Here is a 21123-nt window from a genome sequence, read left to right as displayed (position 1 = left end):
TTCTTAACCTCCCTTTGTTGTCTTCTAGTAGGTTTGTCTGTCTACACCTTGGACATCATTTTCTCTCAAGGGCTACAAAGAGATCCAGACACAAAACAAATTTCCCCAAGAATGACATCCAGTTGTGCGTTGCTATTTTCCGTATCCTTTTTAAACTGGTTTTCTCCACTAATTAAAAAACAAACAAAAAAAACAAAACAAAACAAATGAAAACAGATGCAGATGAAGTTTGAAGAGTTCTACATGGGAGATCATGTGTTGGTTTTTTTTGTCACTTGCTGATAAATCTTCTTAAAGGGTACTTGTTCTTGGTGGTCCAGCTGGGTCTCTAGTCCAAGAAGCTTGCGTCAATGTGTGCTTGCCTACAGTATTTCTACTTTACTGCTGGTAAGGGTTGACACGGGGGTGACCTGTGAATTTAGTGCAATGTTTTCCCCACTTTCTTTGGGAAAATTTGATGATTTTAGGCCCATATCTGCTCTTGCTGCTTCTTTTTTGTTTTTTTGACTAGCCCTTGGTTGTCTTTCTTGGGGTCTTCTAGTTTGAAAGGCCCATTTCATCTTCTTTAGTCCCTCACAGGCCCACGTGTCCTTTAGTTTTTGGGCTTCTCTCACAGCTCTACTCCAAACACTAAGAACAGAGCAAAAAAAGAAGCCATGTGATAAAATAGACACTTAAAAGACCTTATCTGCAATAGTCCTTCAAGCCTCCAAGTTTCAAAAACGGTTGGCTCTTGTTGGGTTCATGTGTCCAGTTCTTCCTCCTGAACAGATTCCAAAGTAGGAACTACCAAGGATTTTGGATTTATTCACGGAAAAGAGACCTCACTAAACCAGAGCCGAGGAGAAAGGAGAGGGTGCTGTGGGTTTTTCTTTTTCCTTTGTAAACAACAAAACATCCACTTAACAATCCCACTTCTCCCTCTCTTCCTCCTCCTTCCCTCCATCTTTAGAAGAGACTAAATACAGCAGGTTCTGGATGGGGCAGAAGGGGGAGATTTGGGGAGAGGCTGTAGGTAGTGTAGTAGGTAACAGCAAGGGGGAAAGGTTGTCCCTGTGTGTTTGAGGGTTGGGGGGGGATCTGTGTGTTTTTGTGAGTGCATGTATGTGCAAAGGTGTGAGTTTGTATGAGTGTGTGTGGATGCCTTCCTGTGGGACTGTTAGGACTGTTTGAGGCGTTTGCGTGGGGGTCCGAGGAAAGGGCACTGAGCAGAAGCCAGGGAGCGATACGCTTCAGCCACCAGGTGCGGATGAGACGCCACCATGGACTTCCAGCCTGCTGTCTCCATCACCTCTGCAGCATGGCTGGTGGATGAGATGAGAAAGGAAGAAAATAAAAAAAGATTACAAATCAAGTTTTCCTTAAGTAAACACATGCATAACAAATGTACAGACAGGCAACCTGGAAATCCTAAATAATGGCAGATTGTTTGGATCCAATTTTCCTGTGAATAGTACAGACTGCGTGAAACCATTTTACAGGTGTTATACTTCTGCCAAGGTCCACTTGAGGCTGATTGACTGAAATTTCCCTGTCAGATGGTGAGCGTGTGGCTTTGCCAATTTTTAGTTATCATGCAGACTTTGTGGAAAATTTACACAACAATGCTCCAATTACTCCAATTACTGTGCCTTCAGACTTCAAAGAATGATAACAGGAATGACTGCTGGGCTGTGGTGACTCCAGCTGCTGGTTTACAATAGTGCTCAAAAGATACAAAATCTCCATTTCCAGTTAAAAGTTTATCCTTAAAGTAGGAGCCAGAATCAGGAGTTCAACTAAAGCTTAAGGGAGAGTTGGAAGCCTAAACCGGTGTAATCCCACATCATGACTGAGATTATAGTGACAATTTTTTTTCTAATATACTTTTTATTCATTATTACCTGAAAGTAGCGAGAGCACAAAGTCATCAGTGAAGTGTTCACAGAGGTCACAGATCAAGGGAAGCGATGGGCATTTTCCCAACAGACTGTTACACTTTCAGTTAAAGGTAAACATAGTGTAAACGTAATGGTAATTTTATGATTTTTAATGATTTCGTTCTCATCTTTTATGCCTTAAAAAAAAAAGAAAAAAAAAAGAGAGATGGGTGCACAAATTTTAATTTTGGATTTTTCTAATCCACACAGGGTGAAAATAACACATACAGCCTCAAATATATACATACCTTCTACTAATATTTGGTTAAATGTCCCTTAGCAAGTTGCACCTTTTGGTAACCATCAACAAACTTCTGGCATGATTCAGCCTGAATCGTCTTGGCAGAGTAGTTTCATGGCATAAACCCAGCTCTTAAGCTTAGCTCACAAATTTTCAACAGGGTTGAGGTCGGAGCTTTGGGAACACCATTACATAGGCTTGTGGAAACATCTGACCACACCTGTACATACAGACTATAGCCCTGACGGTCACAGAACTAGCCGTTTGCTTCCATACACTTCATTCTGTTGTCTCCTATTCAAAAGCAGACTCAGTTTTTCTTTTGTACCACAAACTGAAACTCTTTCATTCTCCCATTTTGCCCGATAAATAACAATTAAATGGACACATAGTAGCAGTTAAGCGGAATCACATGCTAATGCAGTTCCTCAATCATACAACATCCTCCCTTCATTTATGCTTCTATGGATACACAGCGAGTTTGAATCCTTCTGATGGAAAAATGTTTTGGGGACAAAGAAGTCCATATTGAAAAGATATAATTATATTATATTATGTTAGCAGAAATGTTGTTAAATCATGTTTTGTCGAGCCACATCGCCCGGCCCTACATTAACAAAAAAGAAAGAAAGATAATAGTAATATCTGAGCCCACCATCAGCACAGACGTGTGTTAATATCACACTTTCAGTCAACAGAGGAGGTGACAACAGACTAGTGAGGAGTCAGGTTGCCCCGATCCCTATGAAAGCCATGGCAGGGTTTAATAATATCAGGCAGACCACTCCACGGGGGCATATGTGAAATTAAAATCACTAACTGGCACAGAGCCATCAAGAGATGAGGCGAGCTCAGGTACTACCTGTAATGATTCCAAGATAAAGAAGAACGACAAGAACCATACTGACATGACAGAGACAGGATGTACAGTGGATGTGGAGGACCTGCGAGTGCGTGAAAAAGGTGTTGGAAACCCTATTGCATGTGACGATGAGCTCTTTTTTCTTCAACTTACTAGTTAATGAAGTCGACGGCCTGCGTTTTGAGCTGGTCGGCGCTGTGCAGGTCAGCGAGGATCAGGATCTCAGCAGCGTTTTCCACAGACAGGCTAGTGCACAGCGCGTCCTCACACATGACCTTCAGTCTCTCCAGAGCATACTGTAAAAGAGTGGATACAAGAAGATTGGCAGTTTCCTCTTCTCCATCAGTATCTATGTGGTCTCTGCTGTCACAGTTGACCATTCCAGTGTTCAAACACAAAGCTTCGTTTCGTCTTGTTGTCAGTGGGGTCTGATCTATAAAATATATTATGTTTTAAAGAGATAAATAGGAGAGTAGGATATAAACATTTCAATGCTCGACCTCTGAGGGAAACTGTCTCAAAGCCAGCTCCACATTTGGTGTCATGGAGGAGTGAGATCAGCGTTAAATCATCCAACTGTTCACTGAAATCATAAAGTCTTACTGGGAAAAGGTTTACTGGGTACACTTGTATCATGCCATGCATTAATGCAACTAATTATCTTTACCTCAAGGGATTTCTGAAAGCTCGCTCTGCAAAATATACTTAGGACTAATTACAGTCTATAAGCTCTGTAGTTGTATAAGGTTTTGTCTGCACTAGATTATCAAGAGAAGAAAGGAGGGAAAAAACATGTTAGATGAAACATTTCATGTGTAGTTGTTCATTATTCTCCAAAAACTGACAGAGAGCCCTCAGAAACAGTGCTGAGCTGTGTGGTAGCATCCAAACCTCATTACAGTAACTTCTGCACTGGTCATGTGACGCACACTCTGTAAAAAAGCCCTTTTGTTTTATAGCCACAGTCACTGCAGAAGCAGGTGGGGTGAATTGATGAATGCAGTTTTTCTGAGGGTCACAACCCCCCCGAATGATTTTTTTTTCTTAACAGAATTCGATCCAAGCTCTCTGTGGGCTTGATTCAAAAGGTCTCTCATACACATGCTCAGTGGGCTCAAATTCCTCCATTGTCCACTAATTGCACCGGTTGACAGTTCAATCCCCACATGTTAAGGTGCCCTTGGGAAAGACACTGAACACCAGGTTACTCCCCAATGGCAGGTAAATCAAATTTTTTCCGAGCCTTAAAAACCCCAGAAAATGGCTCGTTGTATTTGAGTTTTATCAATTCAGTCATTTGTAATTTTATTTTATCCCATTCATGTTCACAGAAAGCCAACAGCAACACTAGTCACGCACGAGCTCTGTGGCCTCAACGTGCAGGTGCCTCAAACTGTAGAAATCCTGAGTATGTGGCCATGTTACAAACAGGCAACAGGCTTTCCCACATCCACAGAGTGTCGGGTAGCAGCTTCCCACTCTTATATTACCTTATCAGCTGCTGCAAGCAAGTCATCTGCCATTTTGTCCAGGTTTGGAGCCTTGTCTGTGTAAATGAAGCACATCATCTCTTTGAAAACCTCGGGCTCCACATCGTTGATCTCCACACGATTCTGACAAGACACAAGGGATGGAGACTGAATGAAGCATCGATGACATGAGCTTTAACTGCACTTCAACAGCACATTTGTATCACACCAGAAAAATTTAAATCCAACCTGATTTTATTTATAAAGCACTTTTTAAAAACCAAGAGTTACAAAACACGAAAGCACCACAGAACAATAAAACAATAATAAACGAGGGTAAGAACACACTTTCTCATTTTTTTTTATTCCTCGAGTTAAAAGCCAAGGAATAAAAATGAGTTTTAAGATGCGTTTTTGAAAACAGGCAAAGATGTACAGGGAAATAATTCCATAATTTGGGGATGATAGCTGATGAAGCTTGACCCCTGGTTTTCAGACAGGTTTCTGGGACTTTCAGCCGGTCCTCAGCGACCTCAAGGAACATGTAGTTCAGCAGGTCACGTGCAAAAATATATATAGTGGTGCTGATCCATTAAGAGGTTTTAAAAAGAAATAATAAAATCTTAAAATGAATCTTAAAAATGAACGTAGAGCCAGTGGAGGGAAACCAAGACAGAGGAAATGAACCTGTGGTATTTTGAACTAACTGTGATCACAGGAAGCGTTACTAAGGCCAACATAAAGCCCATTACAGTTCTCCAGACACACTGTGTTAAAGGATGCTCAAAAACATTTAGAAATAAAGCAGATTTGATCTCGTATAAAAGCCTCAAGTGGTAAAAAAAACAAAACAAAAAACATTTAATGGCATCATTTATCTGCTTATCTAGTTTAAACTAGAGCTGGGCGATAGAACGATAACGATATGTATCGCGATATAACTTTTACTCGATAGAGAAATTAAGCTATCGCGATAGACCTCGCCGCTCTTGTCCTCTTAAAAAAAAAAAAAAAGAAAAAAAAAAAGAACAGCCAATCCAAACTAAGTAGCGCAGAGCCGAACCAATCACAGCCGCAGCGTCACGTCGCGTGACTTGTTACGTACAGCACAAGTGCCAAGCCGCACGTGTGTTTGTTTGGGAAGCAGCCAGCGGGTAATGGAGGAAATGAGTGTGCCGACTAGTAGAGCTGGGCGATATATCGAGTTTTAAAAAAATATCGATATATTTTTATATGAGATATAAGATGTGACAATATCTTTTATATCGATATAGTCTATGTTACGTTAAAGCTATACTTGTGGAGCCGCAAGTTTGCCTCTCTTTCGTCCACTTTTGTCTTTACGCAACGTTACTCGGCCTCGCCCCTCCTTCACTGAATACAACTCCCCCTCCTCCCCCATCGCTTCACCTGCAGGAAGCGACAAGACGGACACGGCAAATCTCCGTTAATGAGTTACTGCGCATCGACCCGTGCGTGGGGCTGGACGCCGTCAACGTGTTAGCTAGCTAACCACGCTAACGAGCTAACCACACTAACGCCATGCAGCCCAGAGGCGCTGCACAGCCTAAAATCCTTTCATTTTCTCAAAAGTTGACAGCGCGCCTTATGTATGAATTCTGGTTGTGCTTGATGGCTGCGAACCGATTTTATGTGGTACACAGCGCTCAGCAATCTGTCAAAAAATGTTTTAGTACGACTTTGGTAAGCTACGGAGCTGCAGCGCTTGATGGACTGTCAGAGCATTACGGCTACCGAGGAGCCTCGCGGAGTGATACGTACTGTGCTTCAACGTAATATTACCCTACTGTGTATAAGGACCATAAATGGCACCTGTTAAGAGACGTGGTTACGAAGAGGATTTCAAACTCAATGCTGTCAGTCACAGAGTAGAAGTTGGGAACAGAGCAGCTGTGAAATCTGTCTTTGTTATTGTGCTCAGCGTCTTTTAGTTTACATTTTGACTGCACAATTGTGAGCTTTTTGTTATGCACAAAAACAACATTGTTTTCTTTTATTTATGGAGCATTATTATTTAATAAATGCTCATAATTTATTTTTGAGTAAATTTTATGTACATCTATGCTCTATGTTAATAAAAGTGCCTGTGTGACATCTGGGACACAGCTTTGACTAAGAACTCTCTTTTTGTTCTTACTTTATGGCTTTAAAAAAAAAAAAAATCGAGATATATATCTTATATCGCCATCTAGGTAAAAAATATCGAGATATGAATTTTGGGTCATATCGCCCAGCCCTAACGACTAGAAAAATCAACCGAGCGTGACTGAAGAGAAAACAGATGATGGTTGCAATGCCGGAGAGATTGTCGAACGGAAGAGCCATAGAAGTTCCGTAGTGTGAAGGTATTTCGGCTATTTCAAGTCTGACAAAAAACAGAGTAGCGTGCACTGTAAATTGTGCCGAAAGCAAGTCTGGAAATACAATGAACTGGTGCATGCGTCACACTGTGCGCCACGTTATTGTTTCGGTGAAATGAATTTCTACAATACTGTTACTGTTAATTCTACTCTCTGCAGTGTTTAAATGCTTACATATACACACAGTTACTGTCGGTCCACACATACGACTCGGTTCTGCTTCTATGCCGCAGCTTTGTTTACTTTTTCCCACCGAGGCTTCTAGACTTCTGATTGGCCAACATTTCTGCACGGTTAGGAATCTAGCGCCACCTGCTGCTTTGGCATGTTCATAGCAGCGTTTTCCTTCATTTCTGCCTTTATGTGTGGACGGGATTATTTTTTAAAACGAAAACGGAAAATCTCCGTTTTCAAAAATACCCGTGTACGCGTGGACGTAGCCTCAGTCTCTGACTGGAAGCGCTAATTCGTCATTCGGCTTTTGTCAGACTAAAGTAACTGTTAAAACTGTTTGAAAAGCTAAGCTATACAACAAGGAGAGATTGAGAATTTCCTTTTAGTTCTCAGTTTATTTGATATTGACAAAAGTTAGTCAGTTTTGTCTGTTCTTCTGTAAAACAAACTAAGATTTATTTTTAGAATTAATATTTTGTTTCTAAGTGGAATTGACAATTTAGTCTGTTTCGTTTGTCCTATTTTGAAACTTAAACACTTTAGCGGCTGCCTTTTGTGTAGTTTGCAATATTTGCCTTTATTTATCTGAAAAAGTCTCATGTTCCTTAAGTACATCTACCCTGTTGAACTTATTATGGGAAATAAATATTTAAATAAAAACAAGCTGCTGATTATTTCACATTTTACTTGTGAGCAACGGCACATTTAAATCTTACAAATATAGTTATTTGGCTTATATTGTGATAGATATCGTTATCGCCTGAAATGAAAAAAACATATCGTGATATGAAAAAATCTCATATCGCCCAGCTCTAGTTTAAACACAGTCACAGTCCACTATGTGTCTAACATGTAGCTGCTCAGAGGGGCACAGGTCCAGGAGAAGATCAGCACACTGGGTCAAAAACAATGACCTCATTCTTAATAAAAATTATTTATACTGCTGAGATGCAGAAATCAGTAATTAAGCAGCTTTACATGAGCAAGAGAACATTTTTTATTGAAATATTTGGAGTGCACTTGCATATTCATCAAGTAAGTGTGAGACTGTCTTGCATATCAGCCTAGTGTGATCCATTATTTATACCTACATTAGCAGTCACTTAATAATACCCATAGGCATTTGTGGTTAAATTACTGAAAGGGTTCAGTTTGGCTGAATTCAGTATTATCTGTAATTTAATAAATTCATAAAGGCCATTTTATCCCAACCACTCCTGCAATCTCACTTCTTACACTCACCTGTGCAAAAATGAAAAAGGAAAAAAAAAAAAAAAAAAAAAAAAAAAAAAAAGCTATTCTGTGCATCTGCAGCTTTGTCAGTGAAGGATGAATCCTGACCCCCAAGATCGGCAGGACAATTGCATTTCAGCTGTGCTATCATTCAGTTTCACCAAACGGCTCTGTGCTGCAGCCATTTGACAGCACGCAATCCTTCACTCGTTTTAACCTCACATCACGGCAGTGAAAATCTGAGGATTTAAAAAAAAAAAAAAAAAAAAAAAAAAAAAAGCTTTGGGACCTTGGGTTTACCTTTTTGCTCTCTTCCATCTCGTGCTCAAACATGGCGCTGAATACTGGGGAACGTGCTAGGAAACAGGAAGAGAACAACTTGCAGTCATGGCGCTAATTAGCAAAAACTTGAATAAATTTCAATATATAAACATGAAGAAGACGCTTGTACCTGCTAGGATGGCTTTATGTGCTTGAAACTCCTGGCCAGCCACACACAGGGAGCAGTCTGTGAAACGTGAGTTCTCCCACAGGCCGCCCAGCTCGTCTGCTAGCCGGCAGTCGGGTACCTTTACCATGTTCATGGTGTTCTGACCAGAAATGTTGACAGAGTCCTGCACCACACTCACCTCAAGGGGACAAATGTAATGAAATGCAATGCGTCAAAAATGCAAGGTCAGAAAGAAAAGGCAACAGCAAAATGTAGCCACGTACCTCACAGAAGAGCGTGAGCTTGTCATCAGGTAGAAGGCCGTTGGCCTCATCTAGGAGGAAATCTCTCCGGATGAACTTTTTAAAACCCCAATCCTTCCCCTGGACAAAACGATACGCCCTCTGGCTTTCTGCAGACAGAGCAGACACAGAGAAGCCACGATAAGGAAAGTCTAAGAAGAAACTATTTTACAAAAGCTCAATGCAGAAAAATTATTAACGCCTACAAAATCTGAAAATGTGTCTGTTTCACTGAATATTCTGTACTCACCCATGGCTTTGGTCTCCTCTCCCTTGGCGTTGAGGATAGAGAACTTGAACTTGGCACGCACCTCGGCTTTTGGACAGCTGACCAGCAGCAGGTAGAGGGACAGGTAATCTTTGCTCTCCTCATCCAGGCCCTTGGGATTCACCCGCAAACACCTGATGGGGACAGAAGATTCAACAAGAAGGTCAATGTAAAAATGTATTAACCCTTATTAGTATGTGTCATTCCTAACCAGTAGGACTGGGCTATATTATACCGTTCACGGTAATAGCGGTGTAATTTTGGGCAACGATAGGAAAATGAAATATCGCGATAGAATATGGGTAAAACGCGCATGCGCAGTGCCTTTGTTTACATACGCACATGGCGGCGACGCAGAATGAGAAGAGCAAAAGCGGATCGTTGAATGAAACAGATGAACCAGAATTGGTTTGTAAAAATGCTGCAACGACAGTGGTGTGGAACTGGTTTAGCTTTCGTTCGTCAGATACACAACAAAACACTATTTTTGGTAGAGCATGCTAGCGGGCCGTCGTTATTACAGTGTTGTTTGGAAAATACGGCACACTTAAAATTAATCCTTTGATTTTTCTGAAAATCGACAGTGCCCCTCATAATCCCGTGTGCCTTATGTATGAACTCTGGTTGTGTTTACTGACCTCGAAACAATTTTATGTGATACACGCTCAAAAATCTGTCAAATGTTTTAGAACGACTTTGCTACACCGCTTGATGGATTGTCGGAGCATTACGGCTGCTCCCTCGGCAGGCAGGAGCCTCGCAGAGTGATACGTACTGCGCTTCAACATAATATTACCGTATTGTGTGTGTGTATAAACTCTTTTTAAGTTTTGTGGATTTTATACATGGTTGTGCTCAGGATATGTCGGCCAATTTCCACTGGAAACGCCTTTTGGTTAAACTGTCAGCAATGAATTTGCAGTTGCACTGTTAAATTTTTATATAACTTTAATGCACATAAAAAACAGCTGCTTGTTTAAGTGAAAATACATTATTAGTGCAAAAACCCCCATCAAAGTTGTGGAGTTGTAAAGCATTTTGTCTAGTGTCAATTATATCGCCAGTTATATCGTTATCGCAAATTTTCAAATGTATATCGTGATAAATATTTTTGGTCATATCGCCCTGCTCTACTAACCAGACTATTATGCTGTGCAAGGAAAGTGCAGAAGTTGCACACCAGGAAAGTTTAATGATTTCTTTGTTTTGGTGTATAAGGCTCTTTTATTGAAGTTGTACTAGAGGTCATTCATTAAGGCTAAATCAGGCTAAACCTGTGTTATAAATCTACATTTATGTTACGTTTGTACAGATTAAGAGATTTTAAAAAGAAATCTGATTAAAGCTAGGATGCTACATAAGGAAATGTTAGCCACGCTTTTTTGGATTTCCATGAGAATCCACAGTGAGAGATTTCTGAGAGCTTAGAGCTTGGATGGCTCTAACTGAAATGATATTTGAGCAGTTTGCTTGACTGTTTGTAAACAGCTTGAAAGGCCTTCCATCAGACAGATTATTACATCTGTGTGTGTCAGTCTGAGCGGGATTATCCAAATGTTTGCAACAAAGCAGCCCTCATTCTGACGCACCATTTCAGCTTGTCATTGGCCCCAGAAGAGAAGGTGGAGCTCTTGATGACTTCCCCCATCTCCTCACGACAGAAGCTGAAGTTATTGATGGTCCACATGTAAGAGAACTTCACCACTTTGATCTGTTAAAAGGAAGAATACATTCAGAAAAGGCTTAGATTCATTAATCCGAGGTTCAATCAGACAGCGAGCCTGAAACAAGAGTCATTTCACCTGAGTGTAGCACCAGCTCTCGGCCACAGGCCCGCTGGACATTTCCGCAGGGGGAGGGGGACTCGGGACTCTTGACATTGCCAGTGTGACAGATGTTTGGGGCAAGAGGGTGAGGAAGAGGAATCTGTCACTTCCACTCGTCAGTGTTCAGCCCAGACGTCCATCTGCATCGGTGCGTGTCACATGGAAGCTGTTTGCCCCCTGCAGGCAGAGAATGTGATGAATTAGTCTGAACCATACAAATGTTTACGTTTCACTCACACACTGTACAAAAAAAAAAAACCAAAAAAACATTTTACTGTGATGCCTCCATCAACCACTTGAGCTGCAGTTTATATCCAGACTGTAGAGACTAGTGCATGAATTCATGAGTTGTGGATAAAAAAAATAAATAAATAAAAAGGGAGGTTGCAGGGACCTTGAATTTCTGATCAAGCTATCCTTGAGTTTAAGTAAAAGTTTGCAAGTGACCTCGACCTTAGCCTGAACATTTGAGCCAAATTTGAAGTTATTCCCTGGAACAGTTTAAGCCATACAGTGTTCACAGAGACAGGACACTGGCGCTGGATCTTTCATTAATCTAGGTGAGACCGAATATCATTTCATTCGTGTGGCCCCTGCTGCACAATACTGAGGTTTGTTGGCTTGGAGTTAGATGAATTGTCCCTGACCCACTGGAGGACAGCAGGAGATCGATGGCACCATGCCTGTTCTAAGATCAATAACTGCTGCAGCTGCAATTAAGTCTCAAAAATGAACTGTAAATAAACAAGCCGTCTCCTAGGACTGTGCTAGGAATTTGGACCCACTGGCCACGCTCCCTAATTAACTTAAAGTCACACAGAAGCGCCATGCAGATCAGTACATGCGCGCGCACGCACGCACGCACGCACACACACACACACACACACACACACACACACACACACACACACACACACACACACACACACACACACAGAGAGAACAGACTTCATTCCTTACACACAAATAAGCCACAACATTAAAGTGTTTATATTGATTATCTTGTTTTAATCCAAGATTCTCATGAGAAGCCTTTCTGCCCTGACATTCACACACTCCCAGAGCTGCCCGGGAACAGCTTGAGGAAGTTTGGAAGACAACGAGTCCAAAGCTTAACTCCAAACTCCCCATTTCTCCTAGTAAAAAGGTGGTGTCAACCATAAGGCACAGGGGCCTGACTGCTTCATGTCTCTATTGTAATCTAAACATCAATAAAAACCTACAAGTCAAATATCAATCCACAACTGAAAAGACAAAGAACAAGTGCAATATTTTCCCTCTTTAAGGAAAGTTTAATACAACCGTTCGCCTCTTTTGTAGGTGCCCTTTAAAAGATTTAAATAAATATCCATTTATTTTTTTTTTATTTTGTGGGAAATTAAGACAAACGGGGCTTTAAAAAGCTTTGAAATTTGATCTAACAATCTAGTTTTGTTGATGTTATATGGTATATAACACAAAAAAATAGTTCCCCACATCTAAACACAGAATTGTATAGTGGGTTTTCACGGTGCGTCATCAAACTGGAAGTCGCCATATTGGAGATACTGGAGTTAAACAAAGCGCGCGCAATCAAACAGAGTCTAAACGTCGAACGAAAGGAAATGGTGAATTATTGCCGTGTTTATGGCTGTACCAATCGGTCAGACTGTGAAAAACATTTGCAGTTTTATAGACTGCCAAAAGTTATTACAAATCAGGGAGAACAATGCCGAAAGTTATTAGAGGAAAGGAGGCGGTTGCGGTTAGCGAAGCTAAACCAGGATCTACAAGGCAAAAATCTAGACAACATTCGAATTTGTTCTGCTCATTTCTTTTTCTATAGTTAAGCATACTTAATAAAATATACTCGAACTATGCTACTTTTTGGTAAGGGATGATATCATACAGTTAAGGTTTGGTTGATTAAAGATGTTACTGTCGCTGATGACTTGATACTGCATCTCCCTCACCCATCCACACACCATCTGGTTATAGGCCTCCAAATTTTATAAGATTTAAGGTCTTCTGCTGTGTATGGGCTTGGCGAGGAAACCAGATAGTTGACGATATCAGGATATGCAATAGACGGAAGACTCTCCAGGTCGTCATTGATCCAAATGAAGGAGTCAATTCGTTTGGATCTGCACCACCAATAAACCTCAACTTTTCCAAATATCGTGCCCTTTGCTGCGGACCAAGTCCTTCCCTGTATGCCTTTGCATCTATAACGCATTTGAGGAGCTTTTCTGTGGTTTCAGACAGTGTTTGCAGTGTTTACCTCCGAGTGCCTCTGGTTTATTGGTGTTGTGTTAACACAACACGAATCTCTGTTAATCTGTTTCCATCCCCCCCATTTCTTATTTCCATTTCAACAGTCCTTGAACCGTTCATCCGTCTCTACTGGTGTCTCACACGCGGAGCCTTTAATGTTTTTACGTCTTCATCCATAAATTCAATTTGGGACCAAAACTTGGTGTAACAAGTGGGAAGGTTGGGACCGCCAAGCTTTCTGATTCTGATAATTACACCGAATGCAGGTGAGATGCCAACAGTGAAAGTTCTTCAAGGCTCAAGGAATTAAATACTGGATTCAGGACTAACTTTAGTATTTGATTTGCAATGGATATTCATGACTATCCATGTTTCCTTAGCAACCTTGGTTAAAATCAGCTGAGCTCATTACTACAGCATAGAGCTGGGCGATATGAGATTTTTTCATATCACGATATGTTTTTTTCATTTCAGGCGATAACGATATCTATCACGATATAAGCCAAATAACTATATTTGTAAGATTTAAATGTGCCGTTGCTCACAAGTAAAATGTGAAATAATCAGCAGCTTGTTTTTATTTAAATATTTATTTCCCATAATAAGTTCAACAGGGTAGATGTACTTAAGGAACATGAGACTTTTTCAGATAAATAAAGGCAAATATTGCAAACTACACAAAAGGCAGCCGCTAAAGCGTTTAAGTTTCAAAACAGAACAAACGAAACAGACTAAATTGTCAATTCCACTTAGAAACAAAATATTAATTCTAAAAATAAATCTTAGTTTGTTTTACAGAAGAACAGACAAAACTGACTAACCTTTGTCAATATCAAATAAACTGAGAACTAAAAGGAAATTCTCAATCTCTCCTTGTTGTATAGCTGAGCTTTTCAAACAGTTGTAACAGTTACTTTAGTCTGACAAAAGCCGAATGACGAATTAGCGCTTCCAGTCAGAGACTGAGGCTAAGTCCACGCGTACACGGGTATTTTTGAAAACGGAGATTTTCCGTTTTCGTTTTAAAAAATAATCCCGTCCACACATAAAGGCAGAAATGAAGGAAAACGCTGCTAGGAACATGCCAAAGCAGCAGGTGGCGCTAGATTCCTAACCGTGCAGAAATGTTGGCCAATCAGAAGTCTAGAAGCCTCGGTGGGAAAAAGTAAACAAAGCTGGGGCATAGAAGCAGAGCCGAGTCGTATGTGTGGACGGACAGTAACTGTGTGTATATGTAAGCATTTAAACACTGCAGAGAGTAGAATTAACAGTAACAGTATTGTAGAAATTCATTTCACCGAAACAATAACGTGGCGCACAGTGTGACGCATGCACCAGTTTATTGTATTTCCAGACTTGCTTTCGGCACAATTTACAGTGCGCGCTACTCTGTTTTTTGTCAGACTTGAAATAGCCGAAATACCTTCACACTACGGAACTTCTATGGCTCTTCCGTTCGACAATCTCTCCGGCATTGGAACCATCATCTGTTTTCTCTTCGGTCACGCTCGGTTGATTTTTCTAGTCGGCACACTCATTTCCTCCATTACGCGCTGGCTCCATTACCCGCTGCCTGCTTCCCAAACAAACACATGTGCGGCTTGGCACTTGTGCTGTACGTAACAAGTCACGCGACGTGACGCTGCGGCTGTGATTGGTTCGGCTCTGCGCTACTTAATTTGGATTGGCTGACCTTTTTTTTTTTTTTTTTTTTTTAAGAGGACAAGAGCGGCGAGGTCTATCGCGATAGCTTAATTTCTCTATCGAGTAAAAGTTATATCGCGATACATATCGTTATCGTTCTATCGCCCAGCTCTACTACAGCAGCATACTTAAGGCTTTGTAATATGTAACTTTTCATTAACATAAATATCCAATCAGTCAATCACATGACAGCAACTCAATGTACTGAGGCATGCAGACAGTCAAGACAGCTGGCTGAAATTCAGTCTTCTCCTGGGGTATGATACTTCATATGTTTTTGACGGTGGCAACTGGCAAGATGGAGACAGAAGAAAGTACAGAGAAAGAAAATTAAACTTAAAGTGATAGAGAGGCCAAATAGAAAAAACAGGCAGCGAATGAAAGATGGAACACCGTCCAAGGAACTATTCACCAAGATAAATTGCCATGAAAACAGGTTGGATGGAGACAAAAGAAAATCAAACTGAGGTGTGAGAGAGCAATCAAATATAGATTTGTGGACTGAGGTGAAGATGCACACTGTATGGAAACTTTACGTTCTGCACATTTCAAGAGCTGCAGGACCTCTTAATCAAGACACACAGATTTAGGGTAGTGCACTCATAACGAAACAGCTGAACTCATCAGCCTATCAGGTCTTAGAGTTTATTTTCTTTAAAAACAATTATTGCTCAACCCAAAAACTGACAATCCTCATTTCTTCAGTCTACAGCGAGTCTATAAAGCTATATGTGCATGTAATTAATTATTATTATTTTCTTTTTTGGTCAACGTGGCAACAGAGTTACTGCTAATTTAAACAGGACGTTATCTGCTGCTGTAGCTTTGCACTAAAGCCACACAGCAGTTGAAACAGAGAGTGCCTTTTGCTGTCAGGAAGGTTATAGAAGCACACTATATGACAGCATTTACTGCAGGAATTGTTCATCCAACACACCTAACAGTTAAGACATTTTTATAGATTTGTCACTGACAAGTAATAGAAGGAGTACGCTGCAACCCTATTTTAAAAAGGTTTGTTGCTTTATCTTATTTGAAATTGGCAAGTTTTCGTGTTGTTTTAGTGTACACTGCAAGTTGCATGCAGCAGCTGGTTTGCTGTATTTCAGATGAAGCTGTTTCATTAGGACTTGGTGTTAAAAAGCTCTTGATACTAACTTGCATCAGTCTCTTTGGTCTTTGTCAGTATCCTGTCAAATATTTTTTGTGGCGTGTTCCCATCTCTGAATGGAGGGCCTATGAACAGAGGATGACACGTGCTGTGCAGATTATAAAGTCCTTTGTGACAAATTTGTGATGTGTGAAAATACTGAATCATTTCCATTTATATAGTGTAACTTTAAAATGTCATTCACAGAGGTCAAAGGGTTTGTGATAAATTCATGCAGCTTAATTTACACCTGATAATCTAAACACTTATCACCAGTTAGGGGGAAGTACTAAAACTCATTCTGGCAGTCCACTGAGCCTGTGCAATTAATGTTAAAAGACAAATGCTACAACTGCTAACCTGGCTAATGTATGTTATTCCCTAATAACCATGTTAACATTTTTGACATATTTAAAAAAGTACAGCAGAGCTTTTAGATGTAAGGGCAGGGACAAAAACAATGTGTTAACGCCTACTGGAGGAATGCAGTTTCCTTTAGTTTGCTGTAGCTTATCGTTCACATCGCTTTGGCTCAAGCATGCTGTTGTGCTTGACTGCAGCTTAGAGTCCAGTTATCTTAACCATTTTCCTTCTGGTTGTTTAGTTATGGGCTCATACATTCAAAGTGTTCATACATTTCAAGTAAACTGTCAGAAAGGTTTTATTTTATGACGTTACACCCATCTATCTTAACCGCTTATCCAACTCAGGTAGCGTCTCATCAGCTGTTACTGGGCAAGAGGCAAGGTGCACCCTGAACAGCTTTCAAGGCTATCACAGGGCCCACACATAGAGATAGACAACCAGTCACACTCACGTTTACACCTAGTTTTAGAATAAATTGAAAGACCTAACATGTGTGTCTTTGTACTGTAGAAGGAGGCCATTGCACCTGGAGAAAACCCATGCAGGTAAAGTGGGAACAGGCAAAATCCATACAGACAAGCTACAGCTAGCAAGCGGGTTCAAACCAGGAGCTCTCTTGCTGTGAGGAGACCGTGCTAAGCACTCCACCACCATATTGTCCATTTATAATGGTAACATAAGGGACATAAGCAAATTAAAAAGTATTATTCATTTGCTTAGGTCTTTTCTTTAAAAAAATGTAAGCAGAAAAATAGCAGTATTGTGTAAGACAACTATAATCATATTGGCAATATACAGTCCAATCATTTTAGCAAAAGGTAGGGCAAGGCTCTTACAATAATAACACCTGGAATCAAAACACAGCAGATTGCAAAAGTACATTCAAAGCCTGGGAGATGTTACAGGAAATAAAACTCCATTAACCTGCCAATTTGTCAAGCCTTTTCAATTTTCAAACACAAAAAAGGCCAAACTTCACAGAGCTGCTGACATCATCCAACTTGACAGCTTTGGCTACAAAAACCCACCGAGTAACTACACAACATAAAAAGAAAATAATAGGAAAACAAATCTTGGCAAAGGGTGACATAGACTATAAAGTGGATCTGAGTTCAACACAAAACTCCACGATTACTTTGCGAACACAAAAAACGATCCTGGTATATATTGAGAGGACAGCTGAGACTGCGGTAAATTTGCTCAGCTCAGATGGGGTCCAGTATGTTTGGTTTGCGCCTGACCAGAATTATCACAATCAAAGCAAACCCCCAACACTGGGAGCTCTGGATGTGGGATTGTGAGGATGTGTGACTGCATGAGAGCTAAGGTGTTTATAGACGGCACAATGAATGACTCCTAGTCTGCAGAAGCCTGTCAGAAGAGGAACTACCCAAAGCGTAGTGCCAAAAATCACAAGTGGGGTGGGGGGCAAAAACTAAGACAAAAAGTATGTTGTCTAACTTGAATCCAAAAGAGCACCTTCAGGATATTTTAGAGACAAAGGAAGAGAAATGCAACGAGTCAAGCAGAAACAAGCTCTCCGTATATCTGTGCAGCGCTATGCAAAGGAGGACTGAGTCCATCACCAACAAATGAAGGTGGATATGCGATAAAAATAAATAAATGATTAAAATCATGGTAAGAAAAGTGTAACTGTTGCTGCATTTTCAATGGCAAGTAAAAACTATTAGTAATATTTTTCCTATTCAAATAAGACCAAATGCAGTTAATGCAAATGATCCTGCTGTATACTGGACATGTTTTATTTGTAGGTGATAAAAATAATAAATAAAAACCTGTGGAGATGTGGAATACACACTGTGGCAGTTATGTGTTTCCTGACATTTTACTCACCTGACTTAAAAAAAAAGAAGACGAAAAAAAGGACAAATCAATCTCTACTCTAAATTAAAGACTGGAGGTTTGGAGGCATTTCAGACAGCAATTTTCAACGGGGGGGGATGAAAAAAAAAAAATTGCAGGCCTTGTCGAAGTGTCAGTGAACACAATGTCTGTTTCCAAAGCTTTGGTCTTTGAGGACTGCAGTAAGCCACAGAAAAGCTTAAAACTATAATTGGTACAGGGACCGGGGATCGATTGCAGGGCGCGTGTTCGGCCTCTGTGGGAGCGATTTCATATTCTGCCCTCGGTCACGGTGCTCCTCCTTTCCTAAAAACTCAATCTCGGAGAGGTATGAACTATTGATTTTGCTACAGCGATCAGCTTGCCTCGTTCTCATCCTCAACTTTGCGCAGACCCGCAATTACACTGAAGGGGATTTGACAGGGCGAAAAAGCATTAGCAGCCAGGTTTCGGCTCCTGTCTGTACTTCCCGAGCAAAACCCCGCTCGCTTCACCACGTACATGAGGGTTAAAGGGAGGACAGGCCTCAATGCATTGCTAAAATCACTGGTCACCTGGTTCATATTGTTACCAACAGATACACTTATTGTCTTAACCTCCAAAGACACATGGGAGTATCAGAGTAGCATTACTGTTTTCAATTTGCTTAATTTTGTATCAAACATTGGTTTAGTTTTGGGGGGGGTTTGAAGCTCAAAAACTAAATGATCCTTTGGAGACATTTATCTAACCACACAGTACTCAACTGAAATGAAATAAGTTAACATAGACCTGCATTTAGGGTCAGTGTGCTCATAATAATACATAATCCCCTACATCTTAATGAGCTAATAAACCCAGAGTGCATCCCTTTAGCGCAAATCCTGACATGTCAACCATGTCTATTATGTAAGAAGGGAAAATTAAGTAGCACAGATGCCATTCATTAACACAACAGTCAGTGGTCTGACTGAGTGGTCTGAATTTTTTAAATAAAAATCACCCAAATATTAATTAAAATGTTCTTTTGATTGCAGTAATTTAAACCCATCACTGAGCCCTTCCTAGGGATGAAGCCAATGCTTGTGACTCAGAAATCACAATCATATGCATTAAGTTGAAAACCTATTTGAGATTTCAGCTGCAGCAGTCACTCTGCAACCTATGCGTTTTTAACAAAATAGCAATGAAAGCTCACAGGCAGTGGATTTTTCTTAGTGGGTCATCCCACTGAAGGTGAACTCAGCTCAACTGAGTTAAGTATAGGGGGGGTGAAAAAAAAAAAAGATGAGCTCAGGGAAAAAACAGATTAAAGGCCACTTCAAGTCTGCTGCACGGCAGGTTTTTGATTTGGCAAAAGAAATGCATTGCTGGAATCAGTGCAACTGCTGCAAGACAGCCCTGCACTGCAAGTAATACTCAGCATCACCTAAATATAGAGCTGCAAGTCTATGTTCTGATAAATTATTTGATTGGCGGGGGGAACGGCTTCTTAAAAACAAAGTTTCTCAAAGCCACAGTTTACAACTCAGTTTACCTGCCAGAAATACAGCACAGCTGCATCAGAGATGTAGACGTCCTCCTTTAGATTTGAGATAAACACATAAATAACACGACTGGTTTAAGACTTTGTTTGTTTACACTGACCTGACTCACTCATTACTTTGTGCCTAAACCGAGAAGGCAATCAGTGTTCACAGTGAACTTTGACTCACAATTTCCACCCAAACAATAATCCCTGACAGCTGGTCACCTCACCACTTTGTGAGCAGCATGGTTTATACACTTTACAGGAATACAAGTCATAACCACATGAGCACTTCCACGGATAAACCTTTCGAGTTAAAACAGCCTGCACTGACTGAGCAGTGAGTGAATGACTCCAATAAACAGTATGACGGAGGCCCAGTTGTGAATTCCAAATCTAATTGAATGCAACACCACAAAGTTTAAACATGGTATTTTTCTGAGTATTTCTTTGAAGTTGAAGAGCCTGTACTTTAATTTAGTTCATGCCGGGAAGTTAAACTCACTTAATGTAGGCGGTGACAGTAGCAGGTAGTTAACCTGCTAACAATGTGCACTAATCGACACCGGTATTTCGTTTTGAAATGGCACCGCATTTTAATTACGAATGCAGACCATTGTGGTCATAAAAAAGAAACGTGACAGTCTCTGGCATAGCTATTAATACATAAATCCTGCCGGTAATCCAGACAATGCACCAATAGCACCACAGCTTAAGCGGGGAGAGCTAGTTGGCTAGTTAGCCCTTTGCCTTTAGCAGCTAACCTAAGCCAAACAAAAAGGTCGGGGAAATAACTGCGCAAACTACAGCTAAAAATGCTACACGACTACCTTTGTCGTGTTTCTTTAAGTCCTTAATCCCTATCTCACGGCTTTCTTTTTATTTTCCGCTAGACTCACCTTAATGTTGGATTTAATTACAACGCTAGTTGGCCGGAGTCTTGTGTTGTTGTTAGCTAGCTGGCTGTTGAGCTGGACCACTATAGCAGTGTCTCACAAATAGCACACCCTGCTGTCTGGGAGTAATTTCACAAACCACTGCTATATATCCATCTATAAATGTGGTCTGAAGTTCATAAACACTTATCATCATGTCACGGTGATTTTCAGCTTATTTATTTTCAGCCTAATTATTTGTTTGAACTATTCTTTTCTGGGGTGTAATGACTGTACAAC

At 40.6% G+C, this 21123-nt stretch overlaps 1 protein-coding gene across 1 annotated transcript; it reads right to left on the bottom strand.

Annotated features, from left to right (window-relative positions):
- Positions 1 to 453: 453 nt before the first annotated feature.
- Positions 454 to 20946, bottom strand: LOC146663567 (speckle-type POZ protein). Its single transcript, XM_085416387.1, has 10 exons — positions 20848 to 20946; positions 11082 to 11282; positions 10869 to 10990; positions 9262 to 9413; positions 8994 to 9121; positions 8731 to 8908; positions 8580 to 8635; positions 4513 to 4635; positions 3176 to 3318; positions 454 to 1304 (listed from the first exon to the last, which is right to left on the bottom strand). Exons 2-10 carry the CDS (start codon positions 11157 to 11159, stop codon positions 1160 to 1162), a joined length of 1125 nt encoding a protein of 374 aa, XP_085272513.1. The 5' UTR covers positions 11160 to 11282; positions 20848 to 20946; the 3' UTR covers positions 454 to 1159.
- Between the last annotated feature and the right edge of the window lie 177 nt (positions 20947 to 21123).

Source organism: Rhamphochromis longiceps, linkage group LG8 (genome assembly GCF_057381845.1).
Source record: "Rhamphochromis longiceps isolate RC_006_pf linkage group LG8, R_longiceps_female_GT1.1, whole genome shotgun sequence".
Taxonomy (NCBI): Eukaryota; Metazoa; Chordata; class Actinopteri; order Cichliformes; family Cichlidae; genus Rhamphochromis; species Rhamphochromis longiceps.
Note: the sequence above shows the minus strand (reverse complement) of the source record. Positions and strands in the feature narration are given on the sequence as shown.

Coding starts and splice junctions, on each gene's coding strand:
- LOC146663567 (XM_085416387.1), bottom strand. CDS start 11,159: ATGTCAAGAGTCCCGAGTCCCCCTCCCCCTGCGGAAATGTCCAGCGGG. Junction 10,991..11,081: donor AGAGCTGGTGCTACACTCAG/GTGAAATGACTC, acceptor TCCTTTTAACAG/ATCAAAGTGGTGAAGTTCTC. Junction 9,122..9,261: donor AGAGGAGACCAAAGCCATGG/GTGAGTACAGAA, acceptor CTCTGTCTGCAG/AAAGCCAGAGGGCGTATCGT.